The sequence below is a fragment of the Coccinella septempunctata genome, chromosome 5 (genome assembly GCF_907165205.1).
Source record: "Coccinella septempunctata chromosome 5, icCocSept1.1, whole genome shotgun sequence".
NCBI lineage: Eukaryota > Metazoa > Arthropoda > Insecta > Coleoptera > Coccinellidae > Coccinella > Coccinella septempunctata.
In genome coordinates this window covers 5,933,813-5,955,868 of record NC_058193.1, presented here as the reverse complement: position 1 = coordinate 5,955,868, position 22,056 = coordinate 5,933,813, and the positions used below count along the sequence as shown (strand labels likewise).

The following is a 22,056-nucleotide window of genomic DNA, read 5'->3' as shown; positions in this document are numbered from 1 at the left end:
TCGATCACTCTGCAATTCGAACTTCTCTATCACGAATTTTTCCAGCATTTTTCGTTGGTCTTCCTAACCTAACCTAACCTAATCGATCACTCTGCAATTCGAAATTCTCTTTTCCAGAATTTTCCTTTGGTCTTCCTAACCTAACCTAAAGGATCATTCTGCAATTTGAACTTCTCTTTCACGAATTTTTCCAGAATTTTTCTTTGGTCTTCCTAACCTAATCGATCACTCTGCAATTCGAACTTCTCTTTCACGAATTTTTACAGAATTTTCCTTTGGACTTCCTAACCTAACCTAACCTAATCGATCACTCTGCAATTCGAACTTTTCTTTCACGAATTTTTCCAGAATTTTTCTTTGGTCTTCCTGACCCAACCTAACCTAATCGATCACTCTGCAATTCGAACTTCTCTTTCACGAATTTTTCCAGAATTTTCCTTTGGTCTTCCTAACCTAACCTAACCTAATTGATCACTCTGCAATTCGAACTTTTCTTTCACGAATTTTTCCAGAATTTTCCTTTGGTCTTCCTAACCTAACCTGAACTAATCGATCATCCTGCAATTCGAACTTCTCTTTCACGAATTTTTCCAGAATTTTCCTTTGGTCTCCCTAACCTAACCTAACCTAATCGATCACTCTGCAATTCAAACTTCTCTTTCACGAATTTTTTCAGAATTTTCCTTTGGTTCTCCTAACCTTTTTTTTTTTTTTGGCCCTGAGGTAGGGTTCAGCTTATGCCGTCTCCGCAGCGGGCCGGTAGAAAAGTTGGTAGATCTGAATATTTGCTGCGGATTCGTGTGGGACTCTCACCCACTAAACCACCCTCCTCTTTTCCTGGGTATCATCGCCACCTGGAAATAGGCTGCAAGCCCGTACATCAGGTGCGTAACCCAGTATGTTCCTTCTTCACTGGCTGGTCATTTAGACTTCTCGTGTCCAACCTCCACTTCCAACCCGGTGTGTTTTTTCTTTCGGGCATCATGAGTCTCGATTTTCCAACTCCCTCTGTCTGTCCTCCATTTCCTTCCTCTTCATGACTCCCACTATGTATTCATATACCCTGTTCCAACTTGACCTGTCCGCCAACATAAACGGGATGATTCCGTCGGGTTCCGGGAGGTATCCTATGTCCCTCTCCAGGGCAGCTCTCTCCTGTGAGAATCTTGCACACTCATAGAAAACGTCTTGGGGGCTGTCTTGGGCCTCGCACACGAGGCATTCATCCGTCGCCGTTTTCCCTATTCTATAGGTGTATGTACCAAAAGACCCGTGTCCTGTAAGGAACTGCGTAAAGAAATAGCAAGTTCTGCGATGTTGGCAATTTGTCCATTCCTCGACATTGACAATAAGCCTTCGGGTCCAGTTTGCCACGGTTCCGCCACTCTCCCACCTTTGATTCCATTTCTTCATGGTCCGTTTTCTGGCCATCGTTCTGTGCCCCTGCAGTCTGCTTCCTATCTTGAAAAGGAAGCATGCCTCCGCTACCATGAGGTCAGCCGGTGGGAAGCCGGCCACTACCTGCACTGCCTCCGCAGAGACCGTGCGGTACGCTGAGGCCACTCGGAGGAGGCCACGTCTCTGTGCACTGATTATCTTTTCCGTGTATTTTCCCTTTTTCAGCTCGTCTCTCCAGACTGGCGCTGCATACATCAGTACACTGTGTACTATCGCGCTCAGTACTCTCCTCCTAAAATACAGAGGACCCCCTATGTTGGGCAGGAGCCTCCCCATGGTGTCTGCTTTCATAGCCGCCTTTTCGGTGATGTACTCCACATGTTTGGCGAGGGAGGGGCCCTTGGTTATCTTCACTCCCAGGTACTTTATCACCTTTGTTGGCTCGATCCTTACTCCGGCGAACCTGGCATAGAAATCTCCCAGATTTCTAGGGCCCTTCACCACGAGCAGCTCTGTCTTCTGGGGGGCTATTTCGAGCCCCCTATGTTTCATCCACCCGCTTGCGAGCTCGACAGTCTCCTCACACTTTCTCTGCAGTTCCTCTTTACTATCTGCGTCGATAACAAAGGCAAGGTCATCAGCGTACGCAATGGCCCAAACTCCCCGCTTATATGGAAGCCTAAGTACCCCGTCATATCCCACGTTCCACAGAACGGGTCCTGCCACCGACCCCTGAGGAACACCCATCGTACACTTATGAGAGACACTCCCAATCCTCACGCTGCGCTCCCTGAAGTACGACAACACCCATCTAATCAGATATTCGCTTACGCCCATCTGCCGCAGGCTTTCAACAATGCTCTTCCACCTCAGCGTGTTAAAGGCGTTCTTTACGTCAACGAGAACTACCGCACACCATCGTTTTCGGGTGTTCTTAGCTTTCTCCAGTAATTCTAATATGGCCGTTGTCGTAGAGCGTCCTTTCCTGAAACCATGTTGTGATTTGGAGATTTTATCTCCTCTATCCAGCTCAGCGGTAAGCCTATTTACTATTAGTCTCTCGTATAGCTTGCCAGCTACACTCAAAAGGCAAATCGGTCTATAGGAGTTTGAGACCGACGGGTCCTTTCCCACCTTGGGGATCAATACGCCTCTGGCTATCTTCCAGGCTTTTGGTATGTTTTGTTCCTTCAGTAGGTTATTGTACATACTTAGGGTATCCTCTGGCAGTATTTCGAAGGTTGTCTTCAGGACTTCTACCGTTATGCCGTCTGGCCCCGGGGCTGTGCCAGACCTCATCTTCTTGATAGCCGTGCGCAGTTCTTCCATAGAGAATGCTTCGACATCTGTCGTCCCACTGGGTGGGGATAGGTCTTCTCTTATCGTAGGGAAGAGTTCTTTCACTATATTGCGCCTTCTTTTTGTGGAGAGTCTACAAGGGGGGGCTCCAGTGCCAAGTTTTTTGGTGGCGATTTTATATGCTTCTCCCCATATGTCCCCATCCAACTCCTGTAATAACTTTTTCCAGCATTCCCTTTTAGATCTTCTGATGTGGGTTTTTAATTCTCTTTTTACCTTTTTTATATCCTCCTCGACTGCACTGAGATCCATGCTATCAGTATGTCTGGGTCTATGCCGGGTGAGTATTCTTCTAAGTTGTAGGTATTTTTTCCTGCTTTCTTCTATGGCTTCGTTCCACCAGTATGGTGAGTCCTTTGGACCATTCCCCACGTTTCCACATGACTTCTGGTAGGCTTCTATCATGTCTTCGTACAGTGGATTACTTGTGTTTTGTCTAAGTTCGCTTAACATGGTTATGAACCTATCCCTATTAAGTATTACCCTCTTTTTTTCTGTTATCGCCCTCTTGTTACCGTCTGCTTTAAAATATATATGGCCATGCAGTGTATAGGGGTTTTCGTGAAGGACACGCCACTCTTTCAGCTTACTCTTATATGTTTCAGGTATCAATGTGACGTCGATGTTGGATGCCGTTCTGCCTCTTCTAAAGGTAGGTTCTTTATTATTCGCAGCAATCCATCCCATCTGCGAGAGCCATGCGTCTACGTACTCCCCTCTTTGGTCGACTACTTTGGACCCCCATGTCGTCGATTTGGAGTTAATGTCTCCAACTATAATGGCATTTGGGTATCTGCTTGCGTTTTCGAGTAGGTCATCGATGATCGCCTTAAATTCTTGGAAGCCTATGTTGGGGGAGATATATACGGCGAACAGATGGAAACTTTTAAAATGGACATGGACATAACCCTTGCGTTTGTTCACCTGTTCCACCTCCATATTGCCGTTTTTGACGACCACAGCGACATCTATTTGTTTGTCCGTTAGCCAACCTTTCTGCGCACTGAGCTTCTTGTTTGGCTCCGAAATTATGATGACATCCACTTCATTTTTTAGAGCTCTTTCCCACATCATATCATGGGCTTTTCTGGCCCTCCCCAGGTTCGTTTGTAGGAAATTAAACATCATGATGGAACAAAACACCTACACTTAACCACAACAATAAATAACGTACAAGTATAGATAAAAGAATAAATAATAGTGTCCGGTGTAAAGGGCCTGTTAAAATAATTATAAGTTACTATGTACAGGGTTAAAATTTGAGCAGATGTATAGGGTCCGTTAAAATATATATAAGTTACTATGTACAGGGTTAAAATTTGAACAGATGTATAGGGTCCGTTAAAATAATAAGTTAATAAGTACAAAACTAACATTTGGTGGGATGTAAAGGGTCCTTTTACAAAGTAGACTTCTACTTGCATATTGCGTTCCATTTCTTCCGTCATTTTGTCTTGCGTTTTTCTTTGCACCTGTTTGTTGCGGTCCTGTGACCATCTTCCAAACAGATCAGACAGAATGGCTTCTCTGTACAGTCCCGGACTAGATGTCCATCCTTTCCGCAGTTTCTGCACTTTCCGCTTCTATCTTCTCCTCTGCAGTCTTTTCCTATATGTCCCTCCTCCCAACATCTATTACATTTTGTTAGGGGTTTTCTTTCCTTCACGTCTACCGAGGAAAAGTCGATTTTTATTTTCCCCTTTCTCAGTAGCCTTTCTATTACCTCTGGCGGTGCAATTACTGTGGCAGCATTTCTTCCGCCAGTCATGGGGCGTATCGCCTTGATTTCTATATCCCCCTCGTTCGGGGATATGTTAATTGATTCCTTCAGGGCCTGTTTTATTTCCTCTTCTTTCACGTCAATATCCAGACCATACACATTTGCCGCTATCTTAGCACCTCCACTTCTATATTTCCTTATAGTTTCTCCACCCATATTTTCTTTGATTTTTTTAAATATGGTGTCAGTTTCTTTGCTACCCTTCCTAATTTCTAGCAGCAAGTGTCCCTCCCTGGTTTGTCTGATTCCTTCTATTTCTTTAGTTACACTTTCTTCCCTGCGGAATTTATTTTTTAGGTTGGCGACCATCTGCGCGTACGTCGTGTTGCTAGACTTTTCTATGACCACTGCCTCCGTGTCGTATTTCCTGCCCCTCTTCTTGTCCTTTCGTACTAGCGGGAGTTTTTCGTGGAGTATAACCTGTCCCTTGAAATCATGGAAGGCACCTTCTATTATTTTCCTCTTTGTTTCCCTCTCTATATTATTAATTATGGCAAGATGTATGCTCTCAGGCTTGTTCACGTGGTCTTTAAGCTTTTTGCACATCTCGTACACGTTGTATGCTTCGCTTTTGTGGTCTTCTCCTGCATCCAGCCCCACTAGGTGGACAGCGCTCTTTTCTTTTATTAGCTCTTCGCCAATTCTGGCGTTTCCCTCTGTTGTATGGGTTAAGATTTGCCCTCCTTTCAGTTTACCTTTTTTGATATAATCATACACCCTTCTGGGACCCCCGACCAGTTGGCGAAGGAACCGTATATCCGCCATCTTTTCGGCCTCTGCCAATACTGCGATATCGCATTCTTCCTCCACGTTTGTGATCCTGCCTCCACTGACTTTAGATCTTTATATCTCTTCGGGCCAGTCCATCCTTATGAGGTCATCCAGTTTCGAGATGTCCATTTCCTCTCTCATTATGTCCTGTATCTTGGATATCGATATATCCATTTGAATGTCCTCCAGGTCTACTTGGCATCCGAATTCTTTAGTTTCCTTTTGGGATTTGAGTTTTTCGGTTTCCCCTATCTCCGTCTCTACTAAGTCCCTCAGCTTCGATATCTCCTTTAAGACGTTATTTTCTTTTATGTTCATGTCTAGAAGTCTGCAGAGTCCTTCAGACACTTCCGAAAGCACACTTGTGAGTGATTCTATATAATCACTGCAGACGCTAATATTTTTGGGCGTTTCCACCCTTTTCCTTTTGATTGGATTTGCTGCCATTAGAATAAAATTTCTCAGGAAATCATCTTCCTCCATAGGGGCATTTTCGGAGCCTTCCGGTGTGCTAGTTGTGGGTTTCATCACTGTTTCCTTCGACTGCGCACGAACTACTTGTGGTGGAGTTCTCTGGATTTTGGAGCTCCTCCCGAAGACCGCGTCCTCCATTATAGACTCCGTGTCTTGTATCTTCTCCGCAATCTCATCCTTCCCAGGTCCAGCAGCCACATTGGGGGATCCGGTCTGGTCACCCTTCGGCAGTGCTCCCTCACGCATCACCTCAATGTCTTTTCCTTCCTCAACCATCCTCCTCTGTCGTGCCTCCCTCAGCATTTGGGCCCTTTCATGGATCTCGCCTCCCTCTTCGTACCTTTTCTTCTTCCTCTTCACCATCCTTCCCTTCTCCTTAAACGGTGAAACCGTCCGTTCGCCCACCGATTTTTCCGCTTTTCTTCCAGTAGCTGAAACAGACTTCAGGGCCTGGTCGCCTACCCTCGAAGTTTGCGGCGTTTCGTTGCCCCCCCAGAATCCGTGGGGCAGCCCGCACAAGCGGGGAGGGATTCTGGACCTTCGGTCCTACCCTCCTGGGGTATAACTTCTGTTTTCCGATCCGCCATGTTTTTTAGTTTTACCGCCTACGCGTTCTTCCCCGATGGTTGCCCATCGGTGTGCATGGGTTTTCTGTCAGGGTTTTCCTTCCCTTAGCCTTTGGGGTCCGTTCCCCGACGCGCAAGGCAGCGCGGATTTGGTCCGCCCCGGGTATTTGATTTCCCCGGTACCACCCAATATATGGGAGGCATCCCCCTATCCGCCACCTGGGGAGGCGCCCGATGGGAGTTTACTCTCCTCACGGGAACCTTACCTAACCTAATCGATCACTCTGCAATTCGAACTTCTCTTCCACGAATTTTTTCAGAATTTTCTCTTGGTCTTCCTAACCTAACCTAACCTGATTGATCACTCTGCAATTCGAACTTCTCTTCCACGAATTTTTCCAGAATTTCCTCTTGGTCTTCCTAACCTAACCTAACCTAATCGATCACCCTGCAATTAGAACTTCTCTTTCACGAATTTTTCCAGAATTTTCCTTTGGTCTTCCTGACCTAACCTAACCTAATCGATCACTCTGCAATTCGAACTTCTCTTTCACGAATTTTTCCAGAATTTTCCTTTGGTCTTCCTAACCTAACCTGACCTAATCGATCACTCTGCAATTCAAACTTCTCTTTCACGAATTTTTCCAGAATTTTCCTTTGGTCTTCCTAACCTAACCTAACCTAATCGATCATTTTGCAATTCGAACTTCTCTTCCACGAATTTTTCCAGAATTTTCTCTTGGTCTTCCTAACCTAACCTAACCTAATTGATCACCCTGCAATTAGAACTTCTCTTTCACGAATTTTTCCAGAATTTTCCTTTGGTCTTCCTGACCTAACCTAACCTAATCGATCACTCTGCAATTCGAACTTCTCTTCCACGAATTTTTCCAGAATTTTCCTTTGGTCTTCCTAACCTAACCTGACCTAATCGATCATTTTGCAATTCGAACTTCGCTTTAACGAATTTTTCCAGAATTTTCCTTTGGTCTTCCTAACCTTACCTAACCTAATCGATCACCCTGCAATTTGAATTTCTCTTTCACGAATTTTTCCAGAATTTTCCTTTGGTCTTTCCAACCTAACCTTACCTTATCGATCACTCTGCAATTAGAATTTCTCTTTCACGAATTTTTCCAGAATTTTCCTTTGGTCTTCCTAACCTAACCTGACCTAATCGATCACTCTGCAATTCGAACTTCTCTTCCACGAATTTTTCCAGAATTTTCCTTTGGTCTTTCTAACCTAACCTAACCTAATCGATCATTTTGCAATTCGAACTTCTCTTCCACGAATTTTTCCAGAATTTTCTCTTGGTCTTCCTAACCTAACCTAACCTAATCGATCACTCTGCAATTAGAACTTCTCTTTCACGAATTTTTCCAGAATTTTCCTTTGGTCTTCCTGACCTAACCTAACCTTTGTAACGTTTATTGTTTTTATAAATTTTATTCATATATTTTTCGTTCCATAAAATGTTTGAGTCGACAATGGAATTGTGAAGCACCCTTTCTCATTTTGATTTTCGGCTGACTCGTATTCTTGTTCAATTCTTCTCGGTCCAATATTGAATATATTTCCATTTTCCGCCCCTCAAGTATAGGCAGTCAGTTCTCTTATCCGTTTTCACTAAACAAAAAAAACTTGTCCCATATTCCATCTGCATAAAACTAATGAAGTGAATTTAATTATTAGTATTTATCGAGTATAGCAGATATCAACTGTTTCCGATTAAGATTTTCTCTTCGACCTGTTGTGTTGGATAATTTGGAAAATTGTTGAATCAATTGGATTTTGCTGATTTTATTTTATATTGTTTTGGAAATCAAGTTAAATCTCCGTCTTGTACGGGATAAATCGACATACTTCGATAGAAAACTCTAGAAAAGCCGCCTTCCATCTTAGGTAACGAATAATTCATTATTCTTCATTTGCCTTCATTAGAGTTTATTGCAGGCTTCTTTTGATAAGCATACAATTTGGCGTGTTGGTTTGTGCAAACTGTTTCCTGAGACCTATAGGCACCCCCATACGAGGTGTTGGAACAACTATTCTGGCTGGAAGCGGGAAGAAGTCAATCTTCATAATCATCTACGGGATCTCTTTCTCTGGATGAGTAGCATCTTTCACTTTCCTTATATAATTTCACAATCTGAACTATTTTTGTTGGACATTTTAGTTAAAATAATAATATTGGACCATATATCTATTGATTCGGAAATCTGAATATTCATATATTATAGTTATTTATCTTCTCTTGACATATGTAATTATAATACACCTTTCTATAATTTTGAATACTTTTTGAAGATATTTTGATCACTGTGAAGATATTTGTACATGAACGCCGGCATTCATATATTCCATCCATTCACTTGTGGTGCACCTAATTAAAACTCATTCATAGATATATCTGAATTCAACTTCAAAATCATAACACTTTTCTCTTCAAAATCTTTCATTAAATTTGGTAGTTTTGGGAACTATAATAGAGAAGTAGGGACTGTTAATTGTATATTAAATATTTTTATTAAAACTATCTGGCGCCCCCCCTATTTTTGTTTGAGTTGATTATTTCAGAACATCGTGAAAAACTAAAGAAATCCACCCCTTCTTCACTAGAGCTAAGCCGCGAGCACCATATTCTCATTTTGTGTTACGATTTGAATTCATTTCTCTTGAGCAGAAAAAAAAAAACGTAACATAAATAATTGGCGCCTAACGTATGAGGCCCCCCTTTCTCTCTTGTTCTGAATGTATGGTCCAAAATTTCATTTGATAATTGTTTTTGATTTTCATTTCATAAGAATTTGCAACTGATTCAAAATTGCCTTCAATTTTGCTTGAACATTTGATCATTCCATCCTGTGATTTATTTACTTCGCCTTTAACATTTCTCATTGTTAGCATTTGTTTGAATTTCTTATCGCTTCCGTTGAGAACGAGTTTTTTTGTACTCGTGATAATTTTATATTCGGTGAACTCTTGGTTTGCATACACTACACGCCAATAAGATAGGTTCCAATTCTTCGGAATATTTTCGATTTTTTCTCTACAGGTCCTTTTTTTCGGTTTATTGATTAATTTGTTGGGTTTACCTGGACTGTAGGAAATTTGGCCCAATTGTTTGGAGGAATATTTCCTTTTTTTTTTCATTAGAATTGCATAGTTATTCGTTATGGATTCACAGTGGGAGTGTAACAGGCTTTCGAAAGATGAAATGGAGTATGAGGTGAAAATAAGAGGTTTCGAAGATGTTGGTACGGTGGATAAAATGCGAAGTTGTCTTAGGAATGTTTTGAAGTTGGAACGGTCAGGTCAGTCGTTAACTTATCCTGCTTATAGTTTGAATTGTAGCGAAGAGTTTATTACTGTAGGGGATAAAATAAAAGAAATAGTTTCTTTAATTGAAAATTTCGAAGGTGATGATAGGAGTAATTCATATAAGAAAATTTCATCAAAAGTAGCTCACGTTGTTAAAAGAATAGATAGAACCAATCCAACCGAGTCTGATGAAATTAAACTTAGAAGTAAGCTCCTTTCACAAGCATTAGCATTGATGCCTAAGTTGAAATGTCGTATCAGAGATCTTAAACTTCAGCATGCAAGCATGATAGATCCAAGTATTTTCAAGATTAACTTGGAAGATGATGAATCTTCTGAAGAAGAACTTGAGGATGTTGATGTCCATAATTCTACTCCTAAGGATAAAACGTCAAGACAAAATGATTTCGGTGTTTCTCATTCAAAATCAATACCTGTTACTAAATGGAACCTTCAGTTCTCCGGAGACAGTAAAGATATTTCGGTTTTAGCTTTTCTTGAACGCGTAGACGAGTTGTCGGTTTCTAGGCACGTGGGTAAACAAGAACTTTTTGAGTCGGCTTCTGATCTTTTTCGTGGCTCAGCATTAACCTGGTTCAGAGCAAATAAAAAGAAATTTAATAGTTGGAATGACGTTAGTATTGCTTTGAAGAAACAGTTCCTTCCACACGACTACGACGATCGGTTATTTGAAGAGATAAAGAAACGCACACAGGGAGAAAATGAAAATATCGGCATTTATGTAGCTTGTATGACAACTCTATTTTCACGTTTGTCTTATAAAGTTCCAGAATCTGTTCAACTCCGATTGATTTTGAAGAATATACTTCCTTTCTTTCAACTTCATCTTGGATTGATTGAGGTGGATTCTTTAGACCATCTCATTGAGCTTTGTTCAAAGTTGGAAATGAAAAAGCATTCTGTTGAAAATTTCTCTAAACCGGTACGTCGGAGATCTGACCTTGAACCAGATTTGGCATATGTTGGGGCATCATCGTCGTCTAGTCATACAGGCTTACAAGTTTCGTCGGTGACATGCTGGAATTGCAAGAAGCTCGGTCATACTTCTCGTGCTTGTAAAGCTCCCAAAAGTAAACATTGTTATAAATGCGGCTGTCCTGGGGTTACTGTTCGTGACTGCAAAAATTGTTCGCGTATTTCTACGATTTCGGAAAACAATTAAGGGGCTCTCCCGAGGGTAGACGGTTGAACCCCACCGACAATTTTGCTTCTACCAAAGGACATAATGACTTCAATCAAAACGTTTGTAGCTCTTCTATAAGTTCAGAACAAAAAGTACTTCTAGATTTTATAATTTCGCACTCAGGTCATGATGAGAGACCTTATCTTAAAGTTAAAATCTTTGGTAAGGGATTTCTTGGTTTGTTAGATTCAGGTGCTACAAGGACGATTATGGGGAAAGATAGTTGGGATCTACTGAAACCACTTGGAATATCTCTGAATGTGCAGGACGCACCTGATTGTAGTGTGGCAAACGGGAATGTTTGTAAAAGTTTGGGGTCTGTTTGTGTTCCCATGGAACTTATGGGTAAAATCAAACTTGTGAACGTTCTGATCGTTCCCTCGCTCAAGCATTCACTGATACTGGGATTGGATTTCTGGAAGACTATGGAAATTGTGCCAAACTTGAATCGGGATTGTTGGGAGTTTTCCTGTGATGAAATAAACGCACAGGAAAAGGCACAAAATCAGCTTTTGGATAGCTATGATTTAACGGATGAGCAGCGTGATACTTTGAATAAATTCATAGAAGAAAAATTTGAATTGCAAGGTGATCGTTTGGAAGGCACGCATCTCACAGAATTTGAGATACAAACTGATTCTCCGCCTATAAAACAAAGGTATTATCCGGTATCACATGTAGTTCAGCAACATATTGATTCTGAACTTCAGAAAATGTTGGATTTGGGTATCATTGAGGAATCTCGTAGTCCTTGGGCTTCACCAATATTGTTAGTCCGAAAAAAAGAAGGTGGATATCGATTTTGCGTGGATTATCGTAAATTGAATAAAGTTACTAAACCAGATGCCTACCCCCTACATTATGTTTCTGTGATTTTGGACAACCTCAAGGGAGCTAAGTATCTTTCATCTATCGATATAAAGTCGGCTTACTGGCAAATTCCTATGAAGGAATCTTCCAAGGAATATACAGCCTTCACTATTCCCAACAGAGGATTGTACCATTTCAAACGCCTTCCGTTTGGGTTGAAGAATGCTCCTGCCGCTTGGCAGAGATTTATAGATAAGGTAATTGGTCCTGATTTGGAACCATATGCATTTGTATATCTCGATGATATAATTATAATCTCCGATACTTTTGAAAAGCATATGGAAATCCTCGAAAAGATATTTTCAAGATTGTTCGAGGCTGGGCTAACGGTGAATAAAGAAAAATGTAAGTTCTGTAGGTCAGAACTTCGATATTTGGGATATGTTGTGGACAAGTTCGGTCTCAGGGTTGATCCTGAAAAGGTAGAAGCTATTTTAAAGATTCCTCGGCCTTCAGGTGTTAAGAATGTTCGATCATTCATAGGCATGGCTTCCTGGTATAGGAGGTTCATTCCGGACTTTTCTGCCCTCATAAATCCTCTCTGTCAGCTTCTACGCAAAAATTCCAAATGGAATTGGACTTCAGAATGTGAAGCCTCCTTTAATTCAGTCAAGGAACATCTTATTAGCGCTCCGTTATTGCAATGTCCTGATTTTAATTTGCCTTTTATTGTGCAGACCGATGCAAGCAACTACGGTCTCGGTGCTGTTCTCTCCCAGGAATCGGATCAAGGGGAAAGAGTCATTTGTTACCTTAGCAGGTCACTAAATAAGCAGGAACGTGCTTATTCCACAACGGAAAAAGAACTCTTATGTGTGGTGTGGGCATTGGAAAAGCTCAGACCTTACTTAGAAGGTACGTCATTTACGGTTATAACCGACCATCATTCATTGATTTGGTTACATAACTTAAAAGAACCGAATGGAAGACTATGCAGATGGGCTGTCCGCTTGCAGCAGTTTGATTTTAAGATAGTTCATCGTAAGGGTAAGGAACATGTAGTTCCAGACCTCCTTTCTCGTTCTGTTCCAGTGGTAGATAGTATTGCTCCTGTTGAGAATGATTTCGGTTTTAATGTCAATTCAGTAAAAGATAAGTGGTATTTATCCATGCGAAATAAAGTTCTCGATAGTCCTTTACATTACCCACAGTGGAGAGTAGAAAATAATAAATTATTCAAGTATGTTATGCGTGACTTTTCTGCTTTGTCTGGTGAGGAGTACAATTGGAAACTTGTTGTTCCTAAGGAAAATCGTTCTTTTCTCATTCATGCCATTCTTTCCACTCCGACAAGTGGCCATCCAGGTGTTTTCAAAACATATAAGAAAATTTGCGAAAGGTACTTCTGGCCTAAAATGCGTTCTGACGTAAGTAAGTACGTGAAGAAATGTACAGTATGTATAGGGCATAAATCAGTTCAAAAAGCTCCCGCAGGCTTATTGGGTAGTCGACCAGTTGTAATAAGACCCTTCCAGATGCTCAGTATTGATTTAATGGGACCTCTTCCGCGGTCTACGAAAGGGTACAGTTTCATATTTGTCATCTCTGATTATTTCTCTAAGTTTGTCTTGACCTTTCCCTTAAGATCAGCAAACGCATTGAAGATCTGTGAACATTTGGAAAACGATGTGTTCCTCTTATTTGGTGTACCGAAGTATCTGATAGCAGATAATGGCGCTCAATTCAAATGTAAACATTTTACCGACCTTTGCAATAAATATAAGGTAAAAACACTGTTCAACGCTCTTTATCACCCCCAACATAATCCTGTAGAGAGAGTTAACAGGGTTGTTAAGACTACTCTATCTTGTTATGTGCAAGAAAACCATAGGAAGTGGGATGTTTTCCTATCGGCTGCAAGTTGTGCTATTCGCACATTAGTTCACGAAGTCACCGGATTCACTCCATATTTCATAAATTTTGGTCGTGAACATGTCATTAGTGGGGATCTTCATGATATCACAGTAGCGAATAGAACTATGAATATGGTTCGTGGAGACGTTGATCTTAAAAGATTTGGTAACTTTTTACATCTTTATAATAAAGTTAAAGAGAAGTTGGAGAAAGCATATAAAGCTACTGAAGGAAGATACAATCTTCGGAGACGCCCAACAGAATACAAGGTTGGTGATGTTGTCTGGCACAGAAACCACGCTCTGTCAAATAAGTCCAATTTTTTTTCAGCTAAACTAAGCCCCCGTTATGTCGGTCCGTTCCGAATAAAATCTAAACTTGGTCGTTGGTCGTATGAGTTGGAGGATGAATCGAAAAGATCTTGCGGGATATGGCACGTAAATGATCTGAAAGAAGGATGTGTTGAAGAGTTTGCTTAACTCTTCATTTTATCAGGGGGGGTGTTGTAACGTTTATTGTTTTTATAAATTTTATTCATATATTTTTCGTTCCATAAAATGTTTGAGTCGACAATGGAATTGTGAAGCACCCTTTCTCATTCTGATTTTCGGCTGACTCGTATTCTTGTTCAATTCTTCTCGGTTCAATATTGAATATATTTCCATTTTCCGCCCCTCAAGTATAGGCAGTCAACAAAACTTCTCTTATCCGTTTTCACTAAACAAAAAAAACTTGTCCCATATTCCATCTGCATAAAACTAATGAAGTGAATTTAATTATTAGTATTTATCGAGTATAGCAGATATCAACTGTTTCCGATTAAGATTTTCTCTTCGACCTGTTGTGTTGGATAATTTGGAAAATTGTTGAATCAATTGGATTTTGCTGATTTTATTTTATATTGTTTTGGAAATCAAGTAAAATCTCCGTCTTGTACGGGATAAATCGACATACTTCGATAGAAAACTCTAGAAAAGCCGCCTTCCATCTTAGGTAACGAATAATTCATTATTCTTCATTTGCCTTCATTAGAGTTTATTGCAGGCTTCTTTTGATAAGCATACAATTTGGCGTGTTGGTTTGTGCAAACTGTTTCCTGAGACCTATAGGCACCCCCATACGAGGTGTTGGAACAACTTTTCTGGCTGGAAGCGGAAAGAAGTCAATCTTCATAATCATCTACGGGATCTCTTTCTCTGGATGAGTAGCATCTTTCACTTTCCTTATATAATTTCACAATCTGAACTATTTTTGTTGGACATTTTAGTTAAAATAATAATATTGGACCATATATCTATTGATTCGGAAATCCGAATATTCATATATTATAGTTATTTATCTTCTCTTGACATATGTTATTATAATACACCTTTCTATAATTTTGAATACTTTTTGAAGATATTTTGATCACTGTGAAGATATTTGTACATGAACGCCGGCATTCATATATTCCATCCATTCACTTGTGGTGCACCTAATTAAAACTCATTCATAGATATATCTGAATTCAACTTCAAAATCATAACACTTTTCTCTTCAAAATCTTTCATTAAATTTGGTAGTTTTGGGAACTATAATAGAAAAGTAGGGACTGTTAATTGTATATTAAATATTTTTATTAAAACTATCTGGCGCCCCCCCTATTTTTGTTTGAGTTGATTATTTCAGAACATCGTGAAAAACTAAAGAAATCCACCCCTTCTTCACTAGAGCTAAGCCGCGAGCACCATATTCTCATTTTGTGTTACGATTTGAATTCATTTCTCTTGAGCAGAAAAAAAAAAACGTAACACCTTATCGATCACTCTGCAATTCGAACTTCTCTTCCACGAATTTTTCCAGAATTTTCCTTTGGTCTTCCTAACCTAACCTTACCTAATCGATCATTTTGCAATTCGAACTTCTCTTTGACGAATTTTTCCAGAATTTTCCTTTGGTCTTCCTAACCTTACCTAACCTAATCGATCACCCTGCAATTCGAATTTCTCTTTCACGAATTTTTCCAGAATTTTCCTTTGGTCTTCCTAACCTAACCTAACCTAATCGATCACTCTGCAATTGGAATTTCTCTTTCACGAATTTTTCCAGAATTTTCCTTTGGTCTTCCTAAACTAACCTGACCTAATCGATCACCCTGCAATTCGAACTTCTCTTTCACGAATTTTTCCAGAATTTTCCCTTGGTCTTTCTAACCTTACCTAACCTAATCGATCGGTCTGCAATTCGAACTTCTCTTTCACGAATTTTTCCAGAATTTTCCTTCGGTCCTCCTAACCTAACCTAACCTAATCGATCACCCTGCAATTCGAATTTCTCTTTCACGAATTTTTCCAGAATTTTCCTTCGGTCTTCCTAACCTAACCTAACCTAATCGATCACTCTGCAATTAGAATTTCTCTTTCACGAATTTTTCCAGAATTTTCCTTTGGTCTTCCTAACCTAACCTGCCCTTTTTTTTTTTTTTTTTGCCCTGAGGTAGGGTTAAGCTAATGCCTTCCCCGCAGCGGGCCTTGAGATGGTGGTATTCTCGATGTGTGCTGCGGGTTCGTGTGGGACTTTCACCCACTAAAGCACCCTCCTCTTTTCCCGGGTATCATCGCCACCTGGGTACAGGCTCTGGGCCCTTTCGTCAGGTGCGTAACCCGGTATAGTCTTTCCTTCCCTATCAGGCAACCGCAGTTGCTCTCTCCTGCTCTTCCCTGTCCTCTCTCTCCTTTTTTTTCATAACGCGGACTATGTAACCACTGATTATTCTCCAACCCTCTCGGCTCTCTAGCATCTTCGGGATGATTTCCTCAATCCCCGGCAGATATCCCAGCTCATCCACTAGGTCGCTTCTCTCGCTGTCCCACCTGCTGCATACCGCAAAAACATGCTCTGGTTCATCGCGCACTCCGCAGCCTCCACACAAATCGGTCGGCGATTTTCTTATTTTCCTCGTGAAGGAGCCAAACGAGCCATGCCCAGATAGGAACTGTGTCAAGTAGTAATTTGTGGTCCTATGCCCACACTCGACCCATGGTCTGATATCTGGTATCAGCCTTTTTGTCCATGCTGCCTTATCGCTCAGCTCTTCCCACTTCTTTTGCCATCTCTCCATGGTCCTCTTCCGAGCCATCCTTCTATTCCCCGCCAGTCTCCCTCCTACTGCGTGCAGGAAGCACCTCTCGCTCACCATCAATTCTATGGGGGGAAACCCCGCAATCACCTGCGCCGCTTCTGCTGACACCGTCCTGTACGCCGAAACAGTTCTTAGGAGGCTTCTTCTTTGCAGCGACGTCATCTGGTCTAGCTGCTTCTTTTGTTTTAGTGTATCTCTCCACACTGGGGCCGCGTACAGCAGGATGCTATGTGTGACTCCGCACAGGACTCTCCTCTTTGCATAGCCTGGCCCGCTTATATTTGGCATCAACCGGGAGATCGCGGCCAATTTTTCAGATGCCCTCTGCACGCTGTGTTCTATGTGCCTAGAGAAGCTCAGGTTCCTCTGGAAGGTGACTCCCAAGTATTTAATCTCCTTTGAAGGTTTTACCTCTTCTCCCACTACATTTAGCCTGAAATCCTCCACATTCCTTGCCCCTCTAACCACGAGCAGCTCAGTCTTGTGTGCCGCAATCTCAAGACACCTCTCCCTCATCCACTCCACGGCCAGGTTTATGCTCCCCTCCGCTCTTTCCTTCACTTCCCCCTCACTTTCTCCCTCCACCATAAATAGCAGATCGTCTGCGTAAGCCAGGGCTGTCACCCCCTCCCCGTAGGGCTGTCGGAGCACTCCGTCGTATTTAATATTCCAGAGTACCGGGCCAATGATCGACCCCTGCGGCACTCCCATTGTGCACCTATGCCTTATCATGCCCGACCTTATGAAGCGCTGTGAGAGATATGCTTCCACACATCTCACCAGATAGCCGCTGACCCCTCTCTCCCGCAGTGTTTCCACTATGTGCCTCCAGCTGGCCGTATTGAAGGCGTTTTTTACGTCGACCGTTATTATTACTACCCATTTCTTCGAAGACGACTCCACCTTGTTTTTTAGGGACATCATTGCTGTAGTCGTCGACCTCTTTTTCCTGAAACCGTGCTGGTTCCCAGAGATGGCCTCAAGTTCCTCTAGTTCTGCCTCTAGCCTATTCAGTATAAGCTTCTCATATACCTTCCCCATCGTGTTTAGCAGGCACAGTGGTCTGAACGACGACGCCTGGTTCAGGTCCTTCCCCTTTTTCGGCAGTAGCACGATCCTAGCAACCTTCCAGTTTTTTGGGAAATGTTGTTCTCTTAGGAGTTTGTTAAACATACTTAGTAGTTCTTCCGGTATGGCCTCGAGTGCAAGTTTGACAGCCTCTACGGTCACCCCATCCGGTCCGGGTGCCTTACCAGTCCTCATCGAGCCAACAGCGTCCCTCAATTCTTGCTCAGTGAAGGGCTCAGGCTCCTCGATCATTCCCCTAGTCCTAGGGATTCCTGCATTTGTTGTTGGGAACAGTTCCTTGAGGATGGCCCTCCTTCTCTTCGTAGGGATTCTATGGGGAAGTCCTCCGCTCTTGAAATGGTTCGTTACTATGCGGTAACCCTGCCCCCATATGTCTGTCTCCAGTTCCTTCAGAAGCTTGTGCCAGCTTTCCCTCTTCGACTTCCTAATCATCCCCTTCATTGTTCTCCTCTCCGCCCTCATCTGATCTTTCACACTTTCCGCCTCTGTACCTTCTTTTACCCTCATTCTGGAGAATTTTCTCCTCAGTTGGGTGTACTTTCTTCTACACTCCTCTATTTCCTCGTTCCACCAGTAGGGCATATTGGTTGCTGTCCCTCCAGTACTCCTAGTTGATTGATTGAAGGCTCTAACTATTTTCCTGTATGTGTCCTCCTCCTCCCCATTGTTAACCCTCAGAAGAGATTGGAAGTGTCTGGCCATCAACACGTGCCTTACCGGCCCCTCCCTGGTCGCTGGCGCATGCCGCTCAGTTTTCAGCTTCATGTGGACATGCCCATGATAGGTGTACGGGTTCTCGAAGTGAACGCTCCATTCTGTCACCCTTCTTAGCATCTTCTCGGCCCCTAGTGTCACATCAATGTGACTTCTCGATGCGCCTCTCTCGAACGTGTGCGTTCCGTCATTTGCTGCGGTCCAACTCAGCTGTGCCATCCATTCTTGGATATATTTTCCCCTTTCATCAGTTCGAGGGGCACCCCAAACTTGGGACTTGGCATTCACATCCCCCATGATAAGGGAGTCTTCTGGGTGTCTAGAAGCTTTCTCGAACACTCTATCTATAATTTCCTTAAAGTTGTCGAGACTTATGTTTGGTGATACATATATTCCGTACACGTGTAGCCCGTATAGGTTCAGGTATACGTGGTCCCTTCCTGGCTTGATCTGATCAACCTCAAGTGCCCTGTTGGATATTTTTACGGCGACATCTCCCCTCCCATCCATAAACCATCCTTCCTTCGAGCATATTTTCCTATTTGGCTCTGCAATAATCATTAGGTCGACTTTATTCTGTATTGCTTCTGCCCATGCAATATCGTGTGCCGCTCTCGCTCTTCCCAAATTCAATTGGAGTATTTGGAGCATTTTTCTGTTGTTTCCACCTGATACCACTCGGACATCACACTTTCCACATTGAAATAGTTAAAATGATAAATAAGTACAGGAGCTCTCAAAACTACAGAGGGTGTAAAAGGCCTGAGACAAACGACAAAAACTAGTTTGGTGTATATAGCCGATAAAATAATAAATACTATATACAAATTTAAAATATTACTGGATGTATAGGGTCCCTCGACAAAACTATAAACTGTTATATACCACAACATGTCTAAAATGACGTCGGGTGTATAAGGCCCGTCAAAAAAATAAGTTACTATGTACAAAATAAATAGTTTGGTGTATATGGCCGATAAAACAATGAGAACTATATACAGATATATAATGTTACTGGATGTATAAGGTCCCCTAACAAATGTATAAGCTATTTTGTACAACATGTCTACCATAGCAAAAGGTGTATAGGGCCCGTTAAAAAAATAAGTTACTATATACAGGTCTAAAATCCGTTTAGATATATGTATTATTTGAAATTGACATACGCCCGCAAGCCCTCCATTGCACCTGTACCTGCTATGAGGATCCTTGCTAGCGGCCATCTTGGGTTCCCTTCCGCTGGCCCTTGGAATTACATGTGGCCCCACCGGTTCTATGACCTTCCCTTTCACATTCCATACAATATGGTCTGTTCTGACAGCTCTGAACCCTGTGCCCTTCTTTGCAGCAGTTTCTGCACAGGGCCCCTCTGTCGGGCCCCCTGCAGTCCCTTGCAAGATGTCCTTCTTTCCAGCATCTATTACATCTTGTTACCTCCCTCCTTTCGCTGATTGTAGCGGTTGAAAAACCAATTTTAATGCTTCTTGCCTTGATCAGAGTCATCATACTTTCGAGGTTGATCAGTATTGTTGCCGCCTGCCTACCACCTCTCATAGGTCGTAGTGCTTTGACCTCCACTTCGTCATCCTCCATTTTTTTACCAAGTGTACTTGATATTGTTCTTTTAATCTCTTCTTCTTTGACATCTATGTCCACTCCATATAAGTTAACCGCTTTTTTCCTTGAGCTACCATGGAGTCTGCGGACAGATCCAGAGGGGGTATTTTCTTTAATTTTTTGGTAGAGTTCCGCGCCAGCGGCGCTTCCTTTCTTTACCTCCACTAGCAGGTGTCCATCTCTTGTTTCCCTCAGACCCTCTATGTTTTCCACAAGTCCTGCCTCCTCCTTCAGGTTGCCTTTTAGTCTGGACACCATCTCCGCATTCGACATGTATCCGGGCTTCTCTATCAGCACTGCTTCTGTGTTGAAGGCTTTTTTGTTTTTATGCCCCTCTCTAAGCCCCTCCCTTTTGTCGTGGAGGATTATTTCTCCTTCGCATTCAAAAAAGGCGCATTCTAGGATTTTCCGCTTTGTGGCTGCAGGCAGTTTATTGATAATCGCCAAATGAAGGGGGGTGCTCGAATTGTCTCCCCTCATTTGTTTTATTTTCTTGCAGGTGTCCAAGATGTTCTGGATTTGCGCTTTGTCATCCATATCTTTTGTGAGTCCGGCAATATATATTTTATTTTCATCCTGAATTTCTTCCCCATTGATGAGTGTCGTTCCACCGCATTTATGTTCCAGAATCTCGTCTGCCTTGACCTTTCCTGACTTTACAGGTTTATGCAATCTTCTAGAGGTTCCCAATATATTTTTGAGGAAACGTATCTCTGGGATGTCTCGAACCGGAGCCATCACTACCAGATCTCCTTCTACATTCGGGCTGGCAATGCTATCAAAGTCAATCTTGAATTTATACGCCTCCTCTGGCCATTCGTTCTTAATAATTTCTTCTAGTTTTCCCAACTCCATATTTTCCCCTATTCCGGACCTTAGAGTGTTTACAGACACATCCAGATCTATATCCTCCGGTGTTGTCTGAATGGCTATAGTTTCCATCTTCTTTCTCTCGCTCTCCGTCTTCAGGAACCTAACCTCGTCTTCCAGCTTCTGCATGACGTTACTGAGTCTTGAGATGACTTCTTCATTTCTCCCTTCACTGATTTCCATTATGGAGCCAATTTCTTCTTTTATTTTCTCTAGGGAATTTACAACTTTTTTTAAATCCTTCTCTTCTATACTGATATTAGCCGAGGTATCCATTTTTTTTCTCTTTTTACTTTGGTGTCCCTCCGCGCTATATAGCCATTTTATAAAATTATCGCAGTCATCTTCTTCCGCGCTTTTCAGTTTTGGCGTACTCGTCTTCCTGCTTATTTTTTCCTCTGGCTCGCTGTCTTCCACGATCATTTTTTCCCTTGCCGGTGGTGTCCTCTGAATTTTCGAAGACCTCCCGAAAGGGTTCTCCTCGTCTGTTTTGATATCTGACTCTGTCATCGAGTCAGAGTCTTTCTCCTCACTCTTTTTCGTTGTTTTCCTCACATTCCTTCCGATAACCTTCGATGTCACGTGACCCTGGTCGCCTGACCCATGCATCCTTCCAGTAGGTTTTTTGGGCGGTCTGGCCTGGTCGCCTACCAGAACCGCTCCACAGCCTGGCACTTTCTTGCCCCCCCCAGAATCCTTGGGGCAGACTGGCTTTTTGCCAGTGAGGGATTCCGGGCCAACGGCCCTACCCTCCTGGGGTAAATCCTTTGTTTTAGAACTTGCCATACTAAAAATTGAATTTAACCGCTTCCGCGTTCTTTCCCGATAGTTACCCATCGGTTTGCTCGGGTTTTCTGTCGGGGTTGTCCTTCCCTTAGCCTTTGGGGTCCGTTCCCCTGGACGCAAGGCAGCGCCGATTTGGTCCGCCCCGGGTATATGATTTCCCCGGTACCCACCATATCTGGTAGGCATCCCCCTATCCGCCACCTGGGGAGGCGCCCGATGGGAGTTCACTCTCCTCACGGGAACCTAACCTGACCTAATC

General features: G+C 42.4%; 2 protein-coding genes and 1 long non-coding RNA gene across 3 annotated transcripts; 1 reads left to right on the top strand and 2 right to left on the bottom strand.

Moving 5' to 3' along the window:
* Positions 1–4,201: 4,201 nt before the first annotated feature.
* Positions 4,202–5,302, bottom strand: LOC123313945. The gene has a single exon (XM_044899057.1). It carries the CDS (start codon positions 5,300–5,302, stop codon positions 4,202–4,204), a length of 1,101 nt encoding a protein of 366 aa, XP_044754992.1.
* Positions 5,303–14,246: 8,944 nt separating this feature from the next.
* Positions 14,247–15,241, top strand: LOC123313777. The gene is made up of 2 exons (XR_006537772.1): positions 14,247–14,593; positions 14,645–15,241. It is a non-coding gene; the product is annotated as an uncharacterized LOC123313777 (long non-coding RNA).
* Positions 15,242–19,736: 4,495 nt separating this feature from the next.
* On the bottom strand, positions 19,737–21,797 carry LOC123313944. The gene has a single exon (XM_044899055.1). The coding sequence runs from the start codon at positions 21,795–21,797 to the stop codon at positions 19,737–19,739; it is 2,061 nt and encodes a 686-aa protein (XP_044754990.1).
* Between the last annotated feature and the right edge of the window lie 259 nt (positions 21,798–22,056).

Coding starts and splice junctions, on each gene's coding strand:
- LOC123313945 (XM_044899057.1), bottom strand. CDS start 5,302: ATGGCGGATATACGGTTCCTTCGCCAACTGGTCGGGGGTCCCAGAAGG.
- LOC123313944 (XM_044899055.1), bottom strand. CDS start 21,797: ATGGCAAGTTCTAAAACAAAGGATTTACCCCAGGAGGGTAGGGCCGTT.